Source organism: Xenopus tropicalis, chromosome 7, assembly GCF_000004195.4.
Source record: "Xenopus tropicalis strain Nigerian chromosome 7, UCB_Xtro_10.0, whole genome shotgun sequence".
Taxonomy (NCBI): Eukaryota; Metazoa; Chordata; class Amphibia; order Anura; family Pipidae; genus Xenopus; species Xenopus tropicalis.
This window is the reverse complement of record NC_030683.2, coordinates 10,972,515-10,988,967: the sequence shown is the minus strand read 5'-3', so window position 1 is coordinate 10,988,967 and position 16,453 is coordinate 10,972,515. Positions and strand designations below refer to the sequence as shown.

General features: G+C 37.0%; 1 protein-coding gene across 1 annotated transcript; it reads left to right on the top strand.

The window, feature by feature from the left end:
• The first annotated feature begins 2,009 nt into the window (after positions 1-2,009).
• On the top strand, positions 2,010-2,936 carry LOC105945342 (olfactory receptor 5A2-like). The gene has a single exon (XM_012953051.1). It carries the CDS (start codon positions 2,010-2,012, stop codon positions 2,934-2,936), a length of 927 nt encoding a protein of 308 aa, XP_012808505.1.
• Positions 2,937-16,453: the final 13,517 nt, after the last annotated feature.

The window sequence follows — 16,453 nt, the reverse complement described above, 5'->3', positions numbered from 1 at the left end:
CCAAGGAAGCACATAATAAGATTTTATACATCAATGCTGAGTAAGCACTCAAAATGTTAAATATTTGCAGGTTTAAAAGTGTCAAAAGGCTTACCCACTGGACAAACATACATACTGTGGGCACTTAAGTTCATAAAAAGGGCCCCAGCAGTCTGAATTAAAACTATGAACAGACATAGAGATAAGATGGATAATAGAATAAGACACATCAATATCAAAAACTCATTTGAGGGGGCTGAACTAGAAAAATGATTGAAAAATATATGTATTAAAGGGTGAAATAGAGACTCTATACAAAATTTTCTGAAATGGCACTGAAAGGGTTATTTGATAAAATTGGGATGTCAATTTTTTTTATGTAAAATAGCAATGTGGGTTCCATAGACAAGGCTTTTAGTGGCCTAAATGTGCCTAGTTATGCCAATGGATTTTTATAAATGCTCTTTGAAAACATTACTTTCACTTGGTGAAGAGGCACATTTTGTAGCCACTATTTTTGTCCAGAGCATAAGGATCCAATATTTTACTACTAACAGTTCATACAGCAATTAAGATATATGTTTAGAAAATGAGCTGATTAATTGGTATTCTCAGAAGAATTCCCTTTGTCACACTGGTTATATAAACTGGGTTCCTAAAGAGACCGGCAGACTCTGTGTCCCTGCATGGAAGAACCTTTTGATCCTCAGGCTGAGCAAAAAAAGGTAAGTGATGGGGGGCACTGTAGGAATATTCTCTAAATATTTTACAAATAGCTCTTCAACAAAATAAATGGATTTTAATATTGATCTTTATTCATTAATATGATAAAAGGCCTGTGGCCAGCACTTACAGCAGTAGAACCAAAAAGACCCAAAAGCGTCTGTTAGAGCACACAGTTTGTTAGGGCTCTTACATGTGGACATTTCACCCTGTTTTCCCCTGCAGTGGATTTCTTTTGTGCTCTGCCTTGGAACACCCATGTGTTAGAGCCCTTAAGATGAATTTTTTTTCCATTTGTTTGGTGCTATATCAAAGCTGCAGGTCAGAGTGAGAAAACGTGGTCTCCTTCCCAGCTACAAGCCCACTCATGGACTGGGGGAGGCTGTTTAATTTGCATCCAGGACCTCCCCAGGTATTCTGTCAGTCATACTATTACAATATATAGAGAGCGACAGAGGGAGAAACAATCGGCACACCAATTTTTCATGAAGAACTATTATTTATTCAACACAGTGTATCCAATGTTTCAGTCCTCATTAAAGTCGGGTCTAACTATGACATGATAGAAGTACTAAGTTTGTAACTCTTTACCTTAAATCCAACCAAAGAAATATAACAAATTTAATTTCTTCATATACTGAATACATAAATATAAAAAATATTAAAATAAAAATGTAAAAATGCATAGGCAGATCATAAATAATTCAGTGGGTTTTTTTTGTTTTTTATAACTTACCTTCAACAGGGTCAAACTTAATTACACACCTTTAAAGGACTGGTTCACCTTTAGTATGTTATAGAATGACCCATTCTTAGCAACTTTTCAAGTGGTTTTTAGTTTTTATTTTTATACTTTTTGAATTATTTGCCTTCCTCTTCTGATTCTTTCTAGCTTTCAAATGGGGGTCGCTGACCCTGGCAGCTAAAAAGACTATTTTCGAGGCTATGGTTTTATTGTTACTTTTAATTACTAGTATTTTTAATCAGGTCATGTGTCAATTCTTTTGCTGCTCGCAACAATTTTTGGACACATGGTGAATTGTCTCTCATCAAATGAATTGTCTTGTGCCAAAAATAATTGTCTCTCTCATCAAAAGAATTGTCTCTCACATCAAAAAGAATTGTCTCTCATCAAAAGAATTGTTGCACATTAATTTCTTTGACGTGCAACATTTTACCTGTTTTGCAAATTTTTCACCAATTCGTGAATTTTTGGAAAGATTCACAATGTTTTTGGTGAAGCGTAATGGGACAGATTCGCTTCTCACTATTCATACTTTATTTTGCTTTCATAGGAAGGAAGAAAAATGGTTTCAGAAAGTAATGACAATGTTTCAGGGTTCGTTATACAAGGGTTCTCTGATACTCCTGAGCTTCATATCTCTCTTTTTGTGCTATTCCTTGGCATCTATCTCATCATTCTGCTGGGAAATCTCATCATATTCTTAGTCATTTCATGCAATCCTCACTTACACACCCCCATGTACATATTCTTGCTGAACCTTTCACTCATAGACATTTCTTTCCCCTCAAATATTTTACCTAATTTGCTACATATTCTTCTCACACAACAAAATAACATTTCATTCTTGGGGTGTATGACTCAAATGTATGTTTTTGCATCCTTAGCGGGCAGTCAAATCTTCCTCCTGACGGCCATGGCATATGATCGTTATGTTGCCATCTGTGATCCCCTTCATTACATTGCCCGAATGAGCAGGAAACACTGTGCTGGGCTTATAACTGCAGCATTCACTGGTGGTTTTATTGACCCTGTCGGCCATTTTTTTCTTATATCTAAACTATCATATTGTGCTTCCCGTCTTATTAACCATTTTTTCTGTGATGTCACACCATTGCTAAAACTTTCCTGCAGCAGCACTTTTAGTATGGAACTTTTAATGTACATTGAAGGGACTTTGCTGGTTTTTAATTCCTTCCTCCTTACTCTGACCTCATACATATTTATCATCTCTGCTATCCTGAAAATACAATCCTCAGAGGGGAGACAAAAAGCCTTTTCTACCTGTGCTTCTCACCTGGCCTGTGTGATAACCCTTTATGGGGCAATTTTTTGCTTGTACATAAAACCCAGCTCAAGTTATTCCCTGCAAAGAGACAAGTATTTCTCACTGCTGTACATTGCCCTGGGCCCTGTGCTAAATCCTCTTATTTACACACTGAAAAATAGAGAATTTCAATCTTCCCTAAATAAAATGAGGCAAATAGTTTAATTAATTTTTAATAAATATTTGGCTAATTGCAGTTAATGAAACTTTAATCTGAACATCACTTTGATTTGTTAAAGGTGCATTTTAAATTCAAATTAAATTAACTTTTAGTATGATGTAGACAGGGATATTCTAAGACTATTTTCAATTGAGAATAATATTTTATTTTTTTATTTTATTATTTCTAATGTCAGTATGGAATTTTATCAGAAGTTTACCGTAACAATCAGAAAAAGTAATAATACATAGCAATACATTTGTAGACTCGCAAAGGAATAGTATATTTCTCTGTAGGAAATGAGAAGGGGATGGCAAATATTTTTTTAAAAACTATAAATAAAAAATGAAGACCATTTAAAAAGCTGTTGAAAAAGGTGTTGATAGGACAGATGAACAGGGCTTATGGGCACATGATTACAAAGAACAGTGCTGTCCAACATATTACATGTAGAAGGCCAAAATATTTTCATATACCATGCTGGAGAGCTGGATTAAATTAAAATGATGATGTCATACAGTGAAGTCTATGGAATCTATGAGCAGACTGAGGTCTTTAAAAATTCTCTGGAGGGCCACATCGGGCCCACAGGCCATAAATTGGGCAGCCTTGAAATATGCTCAATAGAATACAATCTGGAGGATTACCTGGAATGTGGAGTTAGCATGTAAGTGGGTGTGGCCATGAAATCTTTTAATGTATGAAAATCAAGTATATGTCATGAGAATTTTATCACCAGGCATTGATGGAGAAGAATCAGATAATGAAAGAGGTTGCACATAGGCATTATAATACTCTTTTTGGGGTTATGGACCATAGAGCTCTTCTGTCAATATGCATAATGTATCCTGTTTCCACAACAAAATCTACCTTGTCCTCTTGGGTGTACAGATTTTCTTTTACTTCCAAGGGAACCAATAGGTAGAAGCTATCAAGTTAAACCAACTGTATATTTCAGAGGTGATACATTTACACGGTTAAACAAATACATTAACAACCATTTTAACAACTGTTCTTCTTCTGCGTGTAAATGATATTGGACAGCTTGGAACATATGAAATGTGGTATCTCCAATGCTCACTTGCCATTTACACCCTGGAGCACTAAGCACCTTAATCAGCAAAGTAAGTTAAACTGCCAACTTGCATTTCACACAAGTTAAAAGAACAACATATTGTCACAAACCCCTTAGTATGTTGCTTATTTCTAGACTTACTTTTGTGGCTGTTTCCATGTTCAATGCTGTGCCCAATGATCATTAGAGATGTAGCGAACCTCACAAAAAAAGTTCGCGAACCCGTTCGCGAACTTCTGCCAAAAAGTGCGAACTTTTGCGAACTTTGCGAACCCCATAGACTTCAATGGGAAGGCGAACTTTAAAACCTAGAAAAGCCATTTCTGGCCAGAAAACTGATTTTAAAGTTGTTTAAAGGGTGCCACGACCTGGACAGTGGCATGCAGGAGGGGGATCAAGGGCAAAAATTTCTCTGAAAAATACATTGTTGACACAGCATTGCGTTTTGTGCTGTAAAGGGCAGAAATTACACTACATTCCTAAACTTGTGTAATAAACTGCTTTTACAAGGACTATTGGGTTACAGCAGATGAGATCAGCAGGACAGCTGTCCCCAGCAGCTACATACAGAGCAGTAGAAAGTAGATTACTAGTCAGCAAAGCTACCTAAACTGTCCCTCAAACCCCTGCACAGCTCTCTCCCTATGCTAACTCATCAAGCACACACAGGCAGAATGTAAAATGGCTGCTGGGCTTCGGTTTATATATGGAAGGGAGTGGTCCGGGGGTGGTCCAGGAGGGAGAGCTGCCTGATTGGTTGCCATGTATCTGCTGGCTCTGGGGTGAGAGGTCAAAATTTGGCTCCAGGCAAGGCGAACCCAAAATTGCGAACATCGCTAAAAGTTCGCGAACTTGCGAACTTGCGAACACCCGATTTTCGTGCGAATTAGTTCGCCGGCGAACAGTTCGCTACATCTCTAATGATCATAAATGATTTGTATGTTCTTATTTGGTCTAAACAAAAGACACAGGGGCTCATTTAATAAGTGTAACAACAGCAGCTATTTTTTTTTTTTAAACAATTTATTGAAGTTTTGCACTAAACATGTAGGATGAATCATGACAAATTATTTAAATATAGGTTGTACAAAAAAATAAATAAAAATATAAGTTGTACAACAATAGTCACATTCGACAGTTTGTCCTTCAAAAAAAATAAGAAATGAAGAAAATAGAATGCTTACAGAGAAACAAAATAAGTAATTTAGATAGAGAAAAACAAAAACAAATTAACTAACTATGCCCAGTGGATAAACTATAAAAAGAAAAGAAAAGAAAAGTTTCCTAGAGAGCAAAATCAAGGATAATTTTGCTTATATGTTTGTGAATTATTGAAATAAATCTATATATGCAGAATTTTATAAATCTGACCCTTATTAGTTATATCTATAACATTAAAGAAAAATGACCATGTGTTTTTAAAAGGAATCCTGGATTTAGGTTCACTTGTTTTTGCTTTGATGGCCTCTTGCCAGCTAAGCTGATTAAGATAAGAAATAATTTCTGTTATAGGAGGGGTTTCCTCTTTTACCAAATAATAAAATAATGCTTTTTTAGAGGCAGCCATAAACATATAATAATATAATAATATATCAATTTATATATTTAATAATTTATCAATTTTTTGTGCTAAGGAGACTGGTAAAATGCTTGATAACACCTCCTCTTTTTTTAATGTGTAATAGAGCGAAACTAGGAGATAACTTTATATTTAAATTCAACCTGTGGTTCAAGAATCTTTCCACCATGTTCCAGAAGTTCCCAATCTTGTGGAATAAATTAACACCAGTTTCGTTACATTTGGGGCAAAAAGAGTTTGTTTTAAAGCACTTATTACGAACAAAAAGTTTTCCATATCCTAGATGGACAAGTTTGAATTGCTGAATCCTCCAGCTTTCAGCAAAAATCAGATTGTTGAATTCATGCATAGACTTAACTAATTGCCAAGGGGATATACAGTGTTGTAGATAAACAGACCACTTAGCAGACACATTCTCTAAGAGATGATTATCTTGGGTAAAAACATCCCAGAATGTACCAGAAAGAATGTTGATTTTGATATTATGTTGCCTCTGCCAGTCTATGTTTAGCTACAACAAAATTGTCTTTATTGTGAGTCACTGATAAACCACATTGGCAGGCAAAGTAAAAGTATTTATCAATTTCAATTGATAAATCGAATTTTTCTTTAAACAATGGCCAGGGATAGTGATGAGCGAATTTGTCCTGTTTTGCTTCGCCGAATTTTTTGCGAAACGGTGAAAAAAATTAGCAAAACAGCGAAAAATTCACGAAACTAATCTGTCGCGCGGCGTAATTTTTTTTCGTCGCGTGGGGTACATTTTGTCGTGCGGCGTAATTTCTGCGCGCGGTGAAATAAGTTGTGCGCCCTAGTTTTCCATCGCGTGGCGGAAAAATCAGCGCACACGTTAAAAATTGGCCGCGCGCTGCAAAAATAACCGCGCGACAAAGATTTTTTCTTGTCGTGCGACAAAATTCTGCCGCACGGCGAAAGTTCGCCGCGAATCTAACGCTGGCAAATTTTTTCGCTCATCCCTAACCAGGGAAGTAAAGAATAATTGTTTGGATCTAGTAGGTCTTTCATCAATATGATGTTTTTTTTTCTCAGATGTTAGTAAAAAAGAAGAAGACCTTAATGGGTTAGAGGTTTTCAATAGAAGACAATAGAAGATTAACTGGCATGAAGAGAGTTTGAGAGTAAAGGTGGCCATACACGGGCCGACTATAGCTGCCGATATCGGTCCCTTGGACCGATTCGGCAGCTAATCGGCCCGTGTATGGGGAGAGCAGAGCGGCCTGGCCGACTGAGATCTGGCCTGAAATTGGCCAGATCTCGATCGGCCAGGTTAGAAAATCTGGTCGGATCGGGGACCGCATCGGCTCGTTGATGCGGTCCCCGATCCGACTGCCCCATTGCCGCCCACATAATCCGATCGTTTGGCCCCAGGGCCAAACGATCGGATTATTTTTTTTTTAACCTAAATGCTCCCCGATATCACCCACCCGTAGGTGGGGATATCGGGGGAATATCCGCTCGCTTGGCGACATCGCCAAGAGAGCGGATCTGCTCGTGTATGGCCACCTTAACTGAAGCCATGGCTGGAGAATAGATATTTCCATACAAAAATAGTGTCCTGAGGATTTCTTTTAATAGCTCTTGGTAAATTACTCCATTTACTATGTAATGCAGAAAATATATCAGAATAAGGTTCATGGAGTAATTCTATTTCTGGGTTGGTGTATTTGTTACTTTGAAAGATCCATTCAATAAGGTATCGTGTTAGCTATTTTTTTTTCATTCTAAATAAAGTGCAAAATCTAGCTTTCTAATATCTGAGTGTCTAATAAGTAAAGTTAAGTTGATTAAAGAATAAATCAGTTTATTATTATTTATTATTAAGGGCAGGAGTGATGTTCAAGGAATACAAATTATTTAAATCTATGGGAATAGTTAAGCCCAAATATTTGAGTTGTGTTTTTGGGTGTCCTAATTGCAGCTTTTTTAAAAGAGAGTTAGATATAGAGTCAAATGGATTCATTATCTCAGTCTTTTCAACATTTACTTTATATCCTGAAAAGGACCGAAAATTCACAAGCATATCAAAAACAGCTTTAACCCTTTAAGTGCCAGCCGAATTCGTCATTTCGGTTCCCCCCAGTGCCAGACGTTTTTTAAGCATTTTGTACTCATTCACTTTAACAATGTTTTTTGGTAGGAAAACCTCCACGAAACTAGGGAAATTATATATCGTTTTTTTCGTCACTAATTGGGCTTCGACATACATACCAAATTTTATAACTTTTCTGGAGATATGATGTGTATTTTGGGTGAAATATGTAAAAAAAAATAAAATTATGAAAAATTTCTGTATATTTTGAGGTTTTTTTCCATAGAAAAGTTAATTTTACTCACTTTTTTTTATTGTTTGTAAAAGCCCTGATACTCCCAATTCCAACGATACCAAATATGTGGTGGTACCCCACAGTTCCTGTCCAGAAGTAACCCCCAAACTAAAGCAATACTTAGTACAATATCACACCAGAACAAAGCAGAAAAGCGCTTGTAACAGTTAATGCAGCATAACTTATATGTAAATCTAAAATATCCCCTCATGTTTGGTATCTTTAGAAACTACAGACCTTCAGGTTTCTAGGTGCAATGTAGTTTTCACTCAAAAGCCAAATACCTTTTGTCAGTGCATTGTGAAATTTGGAAATTTTTATGACATTTTTTTTTTTCTAAAACGTAAACTTGGACGCATGATCAAATGTGGATTTGACAAAAAAAAATCTCATAAAAATTTTCTAACAAAGGCATATTTGAAAGACAAACTTCTCCTGAATAAAATGATGCCCCATATGTATGGGTGCACATAAAGACATGGGAACCAAACACTCCAAAGCAGGGGCAATGCACAAGGGCAATTACAGCTAAAAATGTGGGGCTGCGCTCTATGTGCACTTCCTGCAGTTTTTCAGTGTTAACCCCCCCTACCTGTGAAATAACCCCCACAAACTATATATTTCTGAAAAGTGCACACCTTCAGCTATTCAGAGACACCACTCTTCTCTTTCTACATGGAAAATTGTGGCCGCAGTCCCTTGCAGAAGTAAGCGCTTTGGTCAGAAATCAAGGAAAAACCAGATAAAAAACCTAGATTTCTCCCCAAAATCTCCATGGCAACTCCAAAAACTTACTAAACATCGATCTGCAAGTTCCCCTGAATAAAACGATACCCCATATGTATGGGTGCACATAAAGACGTGGCCACCAAATGCCCCAAAACAGGGGCAATGCATAAGGGCAATTTCAGTTGAAATTTTGGGGGCTGCGCTCTATGTGCACTACCTGCAGTTTTTCATTGATAACCCCCCCTACCTGTGAGATAACCCCCACAATCTATATATTTCCGAAAAGTGCACACCTTCAGCTATTCAGAGACACCACTCTTCTCTTTCTACATGGAAAATTGTGGCCGCAGTCCCTTGCAGAAGTTAGCGCTTTGGTCAGAAATCAAGGAAAAACTAGATACAAACCTAGATTTCTCCCCAAAATCTCCATGGCAACTACCAAAAACTTACTAACCATCAATCTGCAAGTTCCCCTGAATAAAACGATACCCCATATGTATGGGTGCACATAAAGACGTGGCCACCAAATGCCCCAAAACAGGGGCAATGCATAAGGGCAATTTCAGTTGAAATTTTGGGGGCTGCGCTCTATGTGCACTACCTGCAGTTTTTCAGTGTTAACCCCCCCTACCTGTGAGATAACCCCCACAATCTATATATTTCCGAAAAGTGCACACCTTCAGCTATTCAGAGACACCACTCTTCTCTTTCTACATGGAAAATTGTGGCCGCAGTCCCTTGCAGAAGTTAGCGCTTTGGTCAGAAATCAAGGAAAAACCAGATACAACCCTAGATTTTGGTCAGAAATCAAGGAAAAACCAGATAAAAACCTAGATTTCTCCCCCAAAATCTCCATGGCAACTACCAAAAACTTACTAAACCTCAATTTGCAAGTTCCCCTGAATAAAACGATACCCCATATGTATGGGTGCACGTAAAGACGTGGCCACCAAATGCCCCAAAACAGGGGCAATGCATAAGGGCAATTTCAGTTGAAATTTTGGGGGCTGCGCTCTATGTGCACTACCTGCAGTTTTTCAGTGTTAACCACCCCTACCTGTGAGATAACCCCCACAATCTATATATTTACGAAAAGTGCACACCTTCAGCTATTCAGAGACACCACTCTTCTCTTTCTACATGGAAAATTGTGGCCGCAGTCCCTTGCAGAAGTCAGCGCTTTGGTCAGAAATCAAGGAAAAACCAGATACAACCCTAGATTTTGGTCAGAAATCAAGGAAAAACCAGATAAAAAAACCTAGATTTCTCCCCAAAATCTCCACGGCAACTACCAAAAACTTACTAACCATCAATCTGCAAGTTCCCCTGAATAAAACGATACCTATGTCTGGTTGCGCATAAGTACATGGCCACCAAACCTGAAAATGCATAATATTGGGGCTGCACTCTATGCACCCCTTTTTTTTTGCCTGCACCCGAATGAATGGAATACGCTCGGGTGCAGGCACAAGTAGCAAGCGTAGGGCTGAATTTTCGGCAAGCGTTTTTCCACTTGCTGAAAAAATCAGCCCTACGCCATGTGTGGCATCAGCCTAACCCTTGGCAATAGAAACTACCAGAACAATCTTAGCACCTCTGGACCTTTCTAGAACAACTGAAATCAAATGAAGTTAAAATGGAATAAAACCCACTAAAAGCAATCAAAGAACAATAGTTGCAATGAAATCGGTAAGAGCCCTGGATCCACCAATGTCACTGCAAAAGCAACCTTTTTGGGGGCACTAAACACACAAAGAACAATGCAAAGATAAAACACCATAAAATCAGTAAAATCCAAGAAAACCACCTAAACCAACAGAAGAACAATAATTGCAATGAAATCGGTGGTCAGAGCCCTGGATCCACCAACGTCACTGCAAATTCAGCACCCAATAGCAATAAAAAAGTTACAGTGCAATAGAATAATTCAAAAACAGAAATCAATTATGAAAATGCCAAAAAAACACTAAAATGCAACCAAATAAATCAGATAATTATAGAGCAAGATCAGAAATAAAGTTTTAGTAAAAAAAAAAGACTGCCAAAGAAAGCAAAGAAAGAAAGAAAAGAAAAGAAAGAAAGAAAAAAAAAAAAAAAAAAAGTGTAAGTGTAAGTGTGTGTGTAAGTGTCTGTGTGTGCTTGGGAAAGTTGTAAATAAGTGTGTATGTGTACAAAAGTGTAATAATGACAAAGATAGAAGAAAAAAATTGAAAAAAAAAAAAAATTTTTTAGACAGTTGAGACAGAAATAAGCAAAATAAACAGTGGTAGAGAGTTGTAGTTCAGCTTACCCAAGGCAGGCAGGCGATCAGAGGCGATCAGGGGCGATAAATCCAGCAGGCAGGCAGCAGGGGAGCTCCATCCGGTCCAACGTGCGCAGCAGGAGTGAGGGAGCCGACAGTAGGCGGCGACTTTTAAAGGGACAGCAGTGGACACGTCATCAATGCGTGTCCACTGCTGTCATTGGCTGGAGCGACGATCGGTGCGGCTGGGGGACCCGGATCGGTGAGTATGTGCTGCTTTGCTCGTTGCCTAGGGGGATCTGAGGGGTTTACAAGCGCTGCGCTGCTTTAAAAGCGAGCGCAGCGCTTGTAAACCCGACAGTGCCATTGGACGTAGATTCTACGTCCCATGGCACTTTGGTCCCTTGGTACCTAGGACGTAGAATCTACGTCCCTTGGCACTTAAAGGGTTAAGAGAGTTATTGGGATTTTTTATGATTAGCAGCAAGTCATCTGCAAATGCTAGTACCTGAAGTTGCTGCTTGTTAATAGTGATACCTTGGAAAGCCTTAGAAGAATTGAAAGCTCTCATCAATGTTTCTAAAGCTTTATTAAATATCAAGGGAAATAAGGGGCAGCCTTGTCTAGTCCCCTTAAAAATTTTAAAAGTTTGGATTGGGCACCTCCTAAAATGACTTGAGTTTTTGGATTAGAGTAAAGATATTGAATGTAATGATAAAATGGGCCATTAATACCAAACAAATCAAACAACTGACATGATGGTCCCAAATCAAATTATCAAAAGCTTTCTCAGCATCAATATTAATTATGGAGCAAGGAATCTTATGTTTCTTGGTAAACAATATTATATTGAGTAAATCTCTTATGTTCTTAACCCCTGATCTATTCTTAATAAAACCGTTTTGAGCTTCGGAGATAACAGAAGGAAGGATCAGGGACAATCTATCAGCCAACATTTTTGATAATAACTTAATATCTTGATTTAATAGAGACATTGGCCTATAAGATGAGGGGAGAGAAAGATCTTTATCTTTTTTGGTATAACTTTAAGGCTAGAAAGTTCACTAGAGGGAAGTTTTTTACCGGATAGTAGAATATCATTAAAAAGATTAGTTAGGAAAGGAGACATTTTGTCCTTCAGAAGTTAATAAAAAGTAGGGGGGAGGCCATCAGGACCACCCACTTTTCTAGATTTTAAACTATCAATGGCATAAGTAACTTCTTCAATTAAAACTGGTTCATTAAGATCTTTTCATTGTTCCAAAGAAATTTGGGGGATCTTGCAGTTAGTAAGAAACAATGTCTTTGTCTCGGAGTTGTTATGAGTGTTATGTGAGTATAGCTTTTCATAGTAAACAGCTATTTCAATGGAACTATCAAAAAGTAAAAGAATAGCTCTGATTAGTGTTCAGAAGGAGGATTGTTAATGGTCATGTGTCTGAGGGAAGTTAAAATGACTTTGAATTTTGAAATCAATCATCTCACAAAATGATGGCTTCTATACAAATGTAGTACAGGTATCGGACCCCTTATCCGGAAACCCGTTATCCAGAAAGCTCCGAATTACGGAATGCCCGTCTCCCATAGACTCCATTTTAATCAAATAATTCATAATTTTAAAACTGATTTCCTTTTTCTATGTAGAAATAAAACAGAACCTTGTAATTGATTCCAACTAAGATATAATTAATCCTTACTGGATGCAAAACAATCTATTGGGTTTAATTAATGTTTTATTGATTTTTTTAGTAGACTTAAGGTATTGAGATCCAAATTACGGAAAGACCCCTTATCCGGAATACCCTTGGTCCCAAGCATTCTGGATAATGGGTCCTATACCTGTAATAGCACTTCACTGGGAATCAATGACGAGCAGATCAGTTTCAAACTAGGTCATGGGATAAATGAAACACAGTCAAGTACCCATTATCAAGGAAGATAATTGGAATTTTATGTTACTATTCATTGATTCAAGATATATTGAACTAACATGATCAATCTCAGGCATGGAAGATAGAAGCTGTAAAATTCTTTCCTCGAGTTTGAACTTGTGAAAATATCCAAGAGTTTTCTTCTGAGCATATTTAGTGCAACATTGATCCATGAAATGTTTAATTTTAATGCTGAACTCCAAACAACACAAAAAAAGAAAGAAAAGAAAAAAAACCTCTTCACTGGTGAAATGTCTTACCTCAGTATTTACCTTTTAACCTGAATCCCCTGAATTCCCCTGTAGGAGCCTAGATAAGGAAGTGCAGGCGGTAGTGACTTCCTCTTTGGCCTAAGAACATCTACATGACAGAACAGAAGACCACAGAGTCAGACCAAGTGCCTTAAAACTATAGGCCTATAAGTCTGATATCACTGATTGATAAGCTTTTGGCAAGGGTAATAAGGGATACCATACTAGATTACATTGCATGTATTATGCTTAATATACAGTATCTTGCCAGACTAATTTATTTGCTTTTTATGAGAAGGTGAGCAGGAACCTTGATTCTGGGATAGCAGTGGATGTCATCTGGGACTTTGCTAAAGCATTTATCCAGTTCCATACAGAAAGTGATAAAATTGAGGTATATTGGCCTGGAACATTATACATACAGTATATACTGTATATTTATATAACAATCATTTTAGAATATGAAGAAGATAGCTCATATGCTTAAATAATCACATAGAGTTTTGTGCTTTAAAAAGTTTTTCGGCATCAAAGTTTTTCTTCATTCCAAAGGCATGTTCAAGTAAAATTACAAAGATCGGCAAGATTTTTTTTTGCATGATTAGTAAACTCACTCTGACTTTCCTTAAAGAAAGGCACAAGCAATATTAAATATAAATAATCAACAAATTTAACAGTGAAACGAAAAACAGGTGCTTCCCAATGCTTCATGGTACTCATAGCCCGCCCTCCTTACGCGCTTCGCACCATTGGGTGCTTCATAAGGGTCCTTAAATAGGACATTTAGTTAAATGTCAATGATGGCCAGGTTGCCACAGATTACAAACACATCACTCTCAATACCATCTTCCATGACAATAGTTGTTAAACCACGAATGTTTTAAGGGGTATCCTAAAGGGCCAAATCCTATGCAGGGTTTGTACAACTTGGGACCCATTTAACTTACACACTGTGCAACTATCAGCTAGTGTTGTAGAGTTATGGGTTAGATACAATCAAAGATGCTTATTTGAGGGCCATTATGGCCAATCAAAAAGATCTTTCAACCCCCAAATGGAATAAATATGTTTTGAAGACGAGATCCAGTACTCATTCTATTCCAATTCATAATGAAATGACATAATTGTCTATTGCCACAAAACATGTTAGGCCTGATTCTCCCCCTCCCAGGTTTATATTTAGTGTTTTTAAAGGATTTCAATAAAGGCTATCTGATTTTAGAAATATGTGGATTTCCTTCAATTTGCTTAGCCCGTGGTGTCTCCAGTTATGGCAATTCATGTCATGCCATGGCTAGGGAGGATATTAGGAGTACCGGTGACTCTTTGGGAAGGATAGTACCATTTCCCTCTCCTTCCTTAGCATTCAATATCTAGCATTCACAATATTGCCCAATATCTTGGGTGCACATTGCATATGATATAGGAGAACGAAAATGCCTTAACTTGAATGTAATTTTGCCTTCCCATCAACTCCAATGCATTTTGGCAAAAACTTTGACATTTCACAAACTTTTTATGTGGTTTTTGTAGATTTTTCGGTGAGTCCTTGGTTATTCAAATGGATTTTTGTAAATGTTCTAAACTAAAAAATATTTTTGTTCAGAAAATATACCCTGGAGAGCTGTTCTTAAAAAAGAGTTTTTAAAAGCCTTCTTATTAATGGAAAATAGACTGATAATTTTTCTCCGAGGAATTCCCTGTGTCACGCTGGTTATATAAACTGGGTTCCTAAAGAGACCGGCAGACTCTGTGCCCCTGCATGGAACAACCTTCTGCTCCTCAGGCTGAGCAAAGACATGAAATATGTTACTTGTGCATTTGTATGATAAAAAGGACCTGCCTTTGATAGAAGCACCGGAAGGTCAGAATTTAGGTAAGTAAGAGAGTTCAGTGGGGATTCATACAATAGGCTTTTGCCTTGATTTATTGTTTCTGAAAATTAAAAATGTGTGTGAATAAAAAATAAAAAAATTGCAGTCTAAACAAAAACAAAGGATCCTATTTTGAATTAATTTTAAATTAAAAATTTGCAGATCAATGTCTCAATGAAGTTGGATATTAAATGATTAATTAATTTCAGTATGGATAAAGGACAAAATCTGATGTCTAGAAATGGTACATCATTTTTTGTTTATTTACCCAGTAAACTAACACATTTAAAATTATATCAATAGAGAGGCAGCTGTTTTATTTAAAACCAATACAGGTATCGGACCCCTTATCCGGAAACCCATTATCCAGAAAGCTCCGAATTACTGAAAGCCCATCTCCCATAGACTCCATTATAAGCAAATAATTCAGAATTTTAAAACTGATTTGCTTTTTTTATGTAGAAATAAAACAGTACCTGTACTTGATCCCAACTAAGATATAATTACCCCTTATTGGGGCAGAACAGCCCTATTGGGTTTATTTAATGGTTAAATGATTCCCTTTTCTCTGTAATAATAAAACAGTACCTGTACTTGATCCCAACTAAGATATAATTACCCCTTATTGGGGCAGAACAGCCCTATTGGGTTTATTTCATGGTTAAATGATTCCCTTTTCTCTGTAATAATAAAACAGAACCTTGTAATTGATCCCAACTAAGATATAAATAATCCTCATTGGATGCAAAACAATCCTATTGGGTTTAATTAATGTTTTATTAATTTTTTAGTAGACTTAAGGTATGGAGATCCAAATTATGGAAAGACCCCTTATCCGGAATACCCTTGGTCCCGAGCATTCTGGATGATGGGTCCTATACCTGTACAATGTCTACATTTTTGAGTGATTCTAATATAGCTGATGTCAGAATGCACAGGGTCTGTCCAGATTTATATAAGATGTACTCTATAATGTGGATCAGATCTGGGGCAAAAATATGATTCAGCACGAATCTGAATCTATTCGTTTTGCTGCTTCTTCCTGTCATGAGCACCAGGATATATAAACTGAATTTTCCAGACATATCCAAAATTGTCAAACCATAGATATACAGGTTTTTCACTTTCAGAGTTGGTAATTTCGTTGTAATTTGCAGCCACAAAATATGAAGTCCTTCTATGCGAAACATACTATAACTAAACTAGTTTGCCATGTTTTTTTTTCTCAACTCTTAAAAAAATGGTGTGTAAAAACGAGCTATTAGGATTACCACGTGCACTGCTAAAACAATAAGGAGTAAAAAAGTAATAAGGCAGCCCAAATAACTGAATATGAAGAGAGGATATTGGAAAATAAAGCCCCAGTCAAACGGTATGTAAAAAATGAAAGCTCAGTGAGTCAACGCATTTCTCAGTTTTTTTCTTAATCCATTTGTTAGATTTCATAGTTCCACAGCTAAAAGGCATGATACTTAAGATAAAGAATATTTTTAAAC